Genomic DNA, 9,844 nt, shown 5'->3' on the forward strand with positions numbered 1-9,844 from the left:
TGATTACACCCCTGAATAGTGCGCACCTACAAAAGAAAATAATTATTAGATAGAATCAATCTTTGACAAGTCTCTTAAGACTTAATCAAATCATGTGAATGGACCATGTCTGGTTATTGGTTAATTAATTAAATTAAAGCTTAACACACACACATACACACACATTATAATATTAGAAGTTGACAGCCTAAAACCTGCTTCTTCCACCAAATTCCATATTTATCTTCTTCCCAACATTATTGTCTGATTCTGAATATTTAGTGCAACGCACTATCTATTTGGCTTTGTGCACCCACTTGCTCCTCATCCATCGATTTAGTGGTTCAAGCATGGACCAAGTTTGTAATCGTGCAGCTGAAAATCTATTAAGACTGGTGTTTGCAATTTTGGTTTCTGCAAAAGATCAAGCAGTTCAAGTCTTCAATTTTCATAATTTTTCAAGACCATTAGGTTTTACATTTTAGGTATTGTAGTTATACGAGCATTCATTGAGAATGGGTGGAGAGACTCGTATCATTATATATATATACAGTAACACAAGACTTTACATTTCGGTTGTGGGAGTCACTCTCAACGAGAACCAATAGAGGCTTGACTATCCAGTTCAGGTTGGAAATGCTGCTACATTGCATCAGAGTCAATAACCTAACAATTTAGAAAACATCCTCTGTGACAGATGAAGCAAATAGATAGTTTGCTTGTCAAATTCAAACATTCATAAATACTTATCCATGGATGAGAAAATTAATAATAATAATATAAATAATAATTAAAAATAAGTAAATGACAAACATGTTATAAGAAATTCAATAAAACCCATGTTAGGGAGCAAGGCTGCACCAGAACCAATCAAGGTTCCTTGTCCTATGCAGTCATACAACTCACAGGACTTTGGTTCAAGTTTTCTATCCACTTATTTGGTTCCATTCAAATTATTTTAACAAGTATTTTATTTTGGTGGGGAACACCAAATGAAACCTCATTGGCTAATTTTGCAAGTGGTTAAGAAAAGGGATAAGTAAGAATATTATGCAAAATGCAAAGAATTGTATAGCTAGCCAACCCAACTAATTTCTCACTAATGAGGAATTTTTGTTATTTAATCACATAATTACTAAAATAAATACATAAATATTCCTTTTTTTTTTCTGAGTGAGATAAGCAACAAAGCTGTAAGATTGGAAATCACTACATGCCAAATTCCATGGATGATAATTAAAAGTGTTAAAGCTCTATGAGCCTAATTAACCCTTAAAACTGACTTTTAAGATGAAAATTGTCCAAAGTTTATACACTGTACAACCCAAGTGGTATTCTACCAATGTGAAATATTTAACAAGAAATTCATGAGAGAATTGAATGGTATAGTTATTGTTCCTTGGTGAAACTTGAAAGACTATATATCTGGTCTAGGTGTTGTGCACTGAACCATGTATAATATATATATATATATATATATTTGTATATAAATATAGACAAATTTGAATTGAATCCTACTTTCTGGTATGGAAGTCTGTCTCACACTAGGAGACAAGCTCTCTGGCATGTAATTAGTAGATCTGATTCTTTCAATTCTTAATTCCCAATTTGTACGATCAGACCCCCCCCTCCCCCTCACCCCATATATGTTTAACTCATATTCTTGGATTTATTAAGATAAATTTAATCGAATGGTGCCTTTAGTGCCCTACTTGCATGTGCTACACCTCTCCAAACTACTATTAAGAGTCTTGTTGATAAGATTAAGTAAGACTTAATCAGAAGAGAAGATGTAAACATGTTGTGCCATTTTTCTTGAGGAATATAATATTTAGAGAGAGAGTAGGAAGATAAACTGAGGAGGCAATGTGGATGAAACCCGGCCACATCCTACATTTGGAGGTCGGTCCAAAGCCGCTGATTATAAAAAACAAAATAAAGGCTGAGATGATAGAAAGTGCCATCAAAACAACCACATGCCTCTCTCTCTCTCTCTCTCTCTCTCTCTCTCTCTCTCTCTCTCTCTCTCTCTCTCTCTCTCTCTCTCTCTCTCTCTCTCTCATTTCTATTTGATGCATCACCCACTAATCATTGCTAAGCTAAAATACAAATTCCATAGGTCCCATGCCAAAACCAATCAGTGGAAGCCAATACATTTGGTGCTTTCCAATAACCAATTTCCACATCATCAATCCACCCAAATTAGCAATTAAAAACCCAATTTCTTTATTTAATTATTACATTCAATTTAATGGAATTTGGGTTATATAACAGAAAATAGAAAGTTTTTAAACCCCTAATTAAACAGAAAAAATAAGTGAGATTGCAAATAATATTAGAACAAAAACAGTGAACAACATGATACCGGCCTTGGAAGACAAGAATGAAGATGAGCAGACAGACAGACCCATGTTTTTTTCTCCTTCTTTTCCGGTACCAACTTGTCCTTGCTAGCAATATTCATTCAATCTGGACCATGGATTAGAGGTTGAGATAATAAGATTTGACTGTTAGTGATTGGTAAATTTCAAGCTTCATACAGTATATGTTAGGTTTAATTAAGACAAGGGATATTGTGGCACGTTGGAAATGCTTTGCAGTTTGCATTAAGAGGAGACAAGAGAAAATGTTTCACCTGCCAGGGGGTGACCGGTGACGTACAAATCAAAACATTAATATCACCAAACCACTTGCCAAGCCCCTTTGAATCATCATTAATCATTATGTTGCACCAAATCAAGGTTTAGCTTAGCTACTTTGCCTTTGCTGCCTTGAGCTTGACCTACCTAATTCATCTTTTTATTTCTCTCTTATTTCTAATTAATTATATCTTATCTTGTTTGCGAGGTTGTGTGTGAGATATCTCATTCAAATTAACACAAAATTACATAAAAGCATTACATTTTCTCAATCACTACCCATGTTCAATGCGACTATCTTTTGTTAAAGTTCAATTTTACGCTAATTCATTCCAAGTTTCCAACCTTACATAACTGCCACTTTGAAATATTAATATTTCTTATCAATCATTTCTTTTATTTTAGTTCAAATATCAGAAAAAAAAAAAAGAATAAATATAACCATCGTTCCCAATGCTTCAAGGAATATACAATTTTTTTTTTCATTATTCAAGAGATGTTTTTTTTTTTCACAATATTAAAAATGTTTTAAGTTCGAATCTATTTTCCTCAATACCAGAAAAAAAAAAACAGGACAAAAGTCTAAAAAAAAAAATATTAATGTTGTAGTTATAAATTCAAGTGAAAAATAAAATATATGAGATGGAGGTGGAGGTGGTTAGTATTATATGGAAGGGTTAGAGCATCTCCAACCGTTTAGATATCTTTTCCTCCTTAGCTATATTAGCTAGTTTTATCTCAAATTCATTATCCAACAAATTAGTTATCCAGTTAGCTAATTTAGAATTTATTTTTTACTTAACTAAATTTGGGTAAGAGGGGAAAGAAAATAGCTATAGCCAAAGCAAAATAATGAGAATAATTTTTGAATTCTTTAAATACAACAGAACAAATTTATTTCTCATGAGCCATAATATTATATTTAAAAAATAATAAAATATTAATGTTAGCTAAAATAGAGAACGTTATTGGAGTAAGATTTTAAAAGCAATTAGTTAAAATAAATTTTTCAACTTTTTTTTTTGGTACAAATTTAGTTAGAATATAGCTGATTTTGGTTGGTTAGACTTTCATTAATCAAGGACAAATTTAGCTTAGAATATAGCTAGAATATAGATTAATGATAAAGATGAGTCGTGAACTCGTGATGCTCCTATCAACAAGGACAACAACGATGAGTCGTGATGCCACGTGTAAAATTAGAAAAAGAAGGACAATGAAATATTATTTAGGCATAAATTCAATTTAGACACATAATTATACATGTCATTTTAATGGGGTCTACGAACTTTAAAATATTTCAAATATATACCCGATTTATTATCTAAATTGAAAAATTGACTTCTGTCCATCAATTTGTTGAGAGATCAGTTAAATGTTAGCTTGGTTTTTGCTGACGGGGATTAATTGGTAACGTGACGCCAACTCAACATACATTTCCCGCCAAATGAGTGACACATATCCACTTGACACGGGCTCACACACCCATTACATCTTTCTCGCTCGTCGAACGCTCTCCTGACCATTTAGTCTTCAAAAAATATCACTTTTTCTCCCAAATTTGAATATAAATCTTTCACATGTGTTCGACGAGTAAGAAAGAAATGATGAGTTTGTGGGCTCGTGTCAGGGTTTAGGTGGACATGTGTCACCGTGTCGCTCATTTGGCGGGAAAAGTTTGCTGAGATGGCTCCACGTCACCAAGTAATCCCGGTTAATAAAAGTTAAGCTGATATTTAACTGATTTATCAACAAATCAATAGACGAAAGTCTATTTTTCAATTTAGATAGTAGATCGAGTGTATATTTGAAATATTTTAAAATTTATGGCGTTGAAATAATATATATATATAGTTACGTGTTTAAATTAAATTAAAAAAAAAAAAAAAAGGAAGTGAAAGCTGGAGGGGAAAAAGGAGCTAGGAAGAGCTATATAGCGGCAATAAATGTGATTAAGGAAACGACGCGTGGTTCCCGTGAATTGCTTTTATACGCTTCCCTCTCCCCATTTCCTCTGAAGTTCTCAACCCATCTCTCTCTCTCTCTCTCTCTCTCTCTCTCTCTCAAATACGAACAACCTGATATTACTCTATAACCGTCTTCTGCGCTTGCTCTCCACTGCATATATATCTCTTTCCAGGTATACATATATACACATGCGCACATATATATCATGGATGTCTTTGCTTCTGTTTTAATTGTTTTCATCGCAACAATTTTGTATATATGCAACTTTTTAAAAAAAAAATTATTTGTGGTTTATTTCAGGTGTGTGAAGTGTGAACACATATATATTGGAGATTGTTGAATTGGAATACCTGTCATGGCGGCTTCGTTGATCTCGAACCTCGACGCGAGTATGGACGCATCGTCGTTGATAGAGTCGAGTCGCAAAAAGCGACGGAAAATTGGAGGAGTCGAAGAGGATCGGAATCCGACTGCGAAAACCGATCAAGTCCGGTGGAGATCCGAGACGGAGCAACGGATCTACTCCACGAAGCTCGTGGAGGCGCTCCGGCAGGTGCGACAGAGATCATCATCATCTTCGTCGCCGGCGGCGGCTCCGAATCCCTCCGGCGCCGGAGGAAGCGAGGTGAAGGAAGCGGCGGACCGAGTTCTGGCCGTGGCGGCCAAGGGCAAGACTCGGTGGAGCAGAGCGATTCTAACGAGTCGACTCAGGCTGAGCAAAAACCTTCAGAAGCATAAAAAGGTCACGAGGAGGGTGACCGGGAGCAGCCGGTCGAAGAAGGCGGACGTTAGGAGAGAGAGGAGAAGGCCGTTACCGGTTGTGCAGAGGAAGGTTCGGGTTCTCAGTCGGTTGGTTCCCGGTTGCCAGAAAGCTTCGTTGCCGAACCTTCTAGAAGAAACGAGCGACTACATAGCGGCGTTAGAGATGCAGGTCCGCGCCATGACGGCTCTCACCGAGCTTCTCTCCGGAGGCGCGCCGGCGAGTCGCCTGATCGGCTGGAGTCTCAACTCTTCGAGTTGACACTGAGAACCGCCCGCCTCGGCTTATTGTGCCAGGTGTTGCTCTTTTTTTTTTTTTTGTAATTTTTATAAATATTTTAATTCTACGAAATTTTTAATTCGTGTATCTTATTGTATACATAGCTTTTTTTCTTTCTTTCAAGCTCCGCTATCAATTTTTCCTTTATTTTTATTAATTAATTTATTGAATTGATTGAGTATGTCACCTAATTTGATTCCCATTAACGTTTTTTTTTTTTCAAGAGAAAGATTCCCATTAACGTTTAATCAATGAGACTATTAAACCAACTTTCTGGTTTTTTGGGGTTTTTTTTTGGAATAATTTTTTATTTATGTTGTACCTAACTTTGAACAAAAGTAGCCATAGTCATTCATATACATGAAACACAACAATAGAGATAGATGTTTAGGTGTAAGGGTAAATCTTACCTAAACAAAATTAGTGTTTTCTATTCAAAATGAAAAATATTATTAAGACGTGTTTATAGTGGTTAGTCGCAAAAGTGGCAATGGGTTTCTATAAAATATTTGAAATGTTATGTTGTCATATTATAGAAAAATTAATATATATGACTATAACACCACGTGAATAAGTGGTATACATTTTATAATAATTTATTGATCATATATTCAAATAGAGAAAATGATAGCAAAATGACTATAACTATACCCCTATTTTTAGTTGAGGATCTCGTTTTTATTTTGCTTCAATCAAAGACTATTATTTTTCAAGTGCTTCAATCAAGAATTTTTCGTCAATTCTGTTAAAACTTCCGTTAAAATTAATCACGTGAGTGTCACGTGACCAATTTATAAGGGCAAAAAAGTCTTTCTCATAAAAAAATAAAACTAATAAATTTAAACAAATTAAAAATATAAAAAAATCCCTCCATCTCCCACCTGCGCCACCCCCCGCACCATGTCGACCTAACATTCCCCCCACCCAGCCCAGCCCCACCCCGCCCCTCCCCTCCCCTCTCCTCTCCTATCTTTTCTCTCATATCTCTGCCTCTCTTATCTTGGGTCGACATGGTGCAGGGGGTGGCGAAGGTGGGAGATGGAGGGAATTTTTTTTGTTTTTAAATTTGTTTAAATTTATTAGTTTTATTTTTTTATGAGAAAGACTTTTTTGCCCTTATAAATTGGTCACGTGACTCTCACGTGATCAACTTTAACGGAAGTTTTGACAGAATTGACGAAATATCCTTGATTGAAACACTTGAAAAATAATACTTTTTGATTGAAGCAAAGTGAAAACGGGATCCTCAATTGAAAATAGGGGTATAGTTATAGTCATTTTGCTAACATTTTTCCTATTCAAATATCTTACAATATACTGCATTCAACTAAGACATTCTCTTCGTATAAGTGGAGATAAAGGCATATGATCACATATTTATAGAAATTTTTTGGTGAAATTAACAAAAGTAACATTAAGCATTCGAATGATAGTACTTCAACATTTAACATTCGAACCCTCAAATTTTTATAAACGGCCACACGTATTTAACTTTTCATTATCCACTTGCCTTTAGAGCCAAATAATATTAACATAAAGTTTAAAGACTGTTAAAATTATTATGAGCATAAACTATTTTTAATGTTTGGCTAATAAGACTATACCCAATAGAGAATCCCATTAATCAAATCATGAACTCAATTTGGCTCACTCGACCCCTGACTTTAAAATGTAGAATGTTTCTGACAACGCATGCCACATTCCGATATTAGAGGCTTAGAGCACAACAATCAATTACTCTATGACTATTAATTTTGTTCAATTATGTCCTTTCCCTTAAGGCCCACTAGAAGATGATGGAGATTGACCATGTTCATCTTTAGCAAAATTTCCTCTTGCAAATGCTACTACGTACTCCTGATTACCGCACACAAATGGAACGACCTCTTCACTTTTATGGCACCAAGAATTGCACCTATCTCATTATAACCAAACCACCCTCAACAAGTATCAGGCACTCACTTAAGTTTGGTTCAATCCATTTGGGGTCAAAACAAAAAAAAAGATTAAACGTTTGGAACGAACCCCAAAAAAAAAACAATAAATAAATAACAGTAAAAACGAGAATTGAAAATGAAATTTGAGAAGGGGTTGCACTGGCAAGTTTTGGATATTTGTCAGATAGGAAATCGCGAAGAAGAAGGAGGTGGTCGGGAAACTCATCCCCACAGCCTGAAAATTGAAGGGTTGAGAAGGCAACTTGGTCTTACAAAGAAACAACCGCACATCATGTGCCTTGGCGACCCTACAAGTTCAAGTGCCACTGCCCTTTCCAAAGGCCCTTGCATGTGCCTCTAAAACAACCTTCACATGCTCTATTTTAAGCAAATGGGATATGCCCAACTCCATCACAACCATCCAAATTTGCTCCACAATGTTCAGTATTGTTTGTTGTAAAAGAATATATATATAAACACATTACATATGGTCTAATTAAGACAAGAGGTGGTGGTCTTTTCATTTTTGATGGACCTAAAACCCAACCCCACCACCAACATGTCGCTCTTTGGGCACTTCCTTTTCCTATTTAGCATGTTTGGCTACGCCAATCAACCAGCTGTCACTGTGTGAATGGTGACAGGCAGATGCTCTACATACATATATATATCCCTTTCAATTTAAGTATCAAAAGGGTTTTTGGGAGCCAAATTGGTCATCATATTCATACTCAATCGAATCAATTCATGGACCACATTGATTTATATTGTTTTGTTTTTGTAGCCTTTGCATGCATTGCTATGTCTGTCTAACGAAGCACATTATTTGTGTGCTTTCCCATTTATTTCTTCATTTCAGCACACACCATATATCCACATGCATCCATGTGCCTTCTTTTAACAACACCCATCTTTTTCTTTTCTTTTCTTTTTTCTTATTATCATATTGTTATAAATTAATTTCCAATTTACCATTACAGCAACTTTATATATAAAAGTGAGTGTATCAGTGACTAGTGTATGATTGTCCTAGCAATGGTTTTACACTTTCGCATGCTGAGGAGTGAGGGGTCCTCTGTAATTTCCATATAAATATAAGCATCCCGAATCTGCTAATTAAGCTTGGTTTAATGGTTTAGCTAAGTTTTTTCACACTATTAGATTAGTTATAGCTTTTGTTTTGAATTATGTTTCTTGGTTTAATGGGTAGCTGTAGTTTAAGCACTTGATCAGTTTTATGGGCCTATGGCACACATATATGAACAATAGGCTAGCTCTAAAGCATGTAAGGAGCATTAACTCTTATGCAAATTAAATTTTCAAAGGTTTTTTTTTTTTTTTTTTGGCCATTAAAATTGTCAAAGGTTAATTGTATCATTTGTATGTATAATGAAGCTTTCTTTAATTTTGGTTCTTTAATTATGGTGAGTTTAATTTTGAGTCTCGTACCAACAATTTAGAGCTTGCTTTAACTCTCAATCGTACGATCTCCTGCAGTGTTTGTTATAGCCTTTATTAGTGATCACCATATCCCATGAACTAGCAATGAATACTGTAAACAACATAAGCATGAATGACTGAATGATTTAGGTGCATCCATCTTCACTTTTTGGTTGCTCTGTTTAATTCAAGTTTGCTTTACGCTAAAACATTAATTTCTTTCTTCATTCCACATTAATTCGATCCACTTAACTGGCAGCTGTGTATATCTCTGCATTTATTTATATTCTAGTCTTGCACCAATTGACAGGCTGCAATGTTTTCGACCTAAGTACAATAATAATAATAAAGACTACTACTATTCTTGTACCATGTAACCAACTTGTGCATTAACTTGTTCTCACATTTCAAAACAAGCCTTGATCTAACATTATGTGAGCAGTAGTGAATCCAGAAATATTTGCTCATAGAATAAAAATTAAGAAGCGAATGAGGAAGTTTGAAGAAGATGCAAACTGAATTAGGAAATCAACAGCCTCTTTGAGGCACTTCTACAAATATCATCGCTCATTCCAACTTAATTTAAGTAGGGTGTATTGTATGTGAATTTTAAAAGACTTTTGTGGAGTTTAAAAATCATGTAGTATTTAATTAAGACTTTAGTTTATATGTATTTAATTAAGAATTTTAAGAAGTCTATAAAAGTCATGTGGTATTCAATTAAGACTTTTAAAAAATCTGTAAAAAGCTATGTGTATTTAAAAAGTCATTGATTTTTATGAAATTCATTTGATGGATTTCAGTAGATTTTGAAAGACTTTTATGTGTATTTCAAAGTCATT

General features: G+C 34.7%; 1 protein-coding gene across 1 annotated transcript; it reads left to right on the plus strand.

Moving 5' to 3' along the window:
- Positions 1 to 4,626: 4,626 nt before the first annotated feature.
- Positions 4,627 to 5,722, plus strand: LOC147281149 (basic helix-loop-helix (bHLH) DNA-binding superfamily protein). The gene is made up of 2 exons (XM_086248475.1): positions 4,627 to 4,758; positions 4,887 to 5,722. The coding sequence occupies exon 2, from the start codon at positions 4,942 to 4,944 to the stop codon at positions 5,605 to 5,607; it is 666 nt and encodes a 221-aa protein (XP_086104601.1). The 5' UTR covers positions 4,627 to 4,758; positions 4,887 to 4,941; the 3' UTR covers positions 5,608 to 5,722.
- Positions 5,723 to 9,844: the final 4,122 nt, after the last annotated feature.

This window comes from Dryas octopetala, chromosome 6 (assembly GCF_963921425.1).
Source record: "Dryas octopetala chromosome 6, drDryOcto1.1, whole genome shotgun sequence".
NCBI lineage: Eukaryota > Viridiplantae > Streptophyta > Magnoliopsida > Rosales > Rosaceae > Dryas > Dryas octopetala.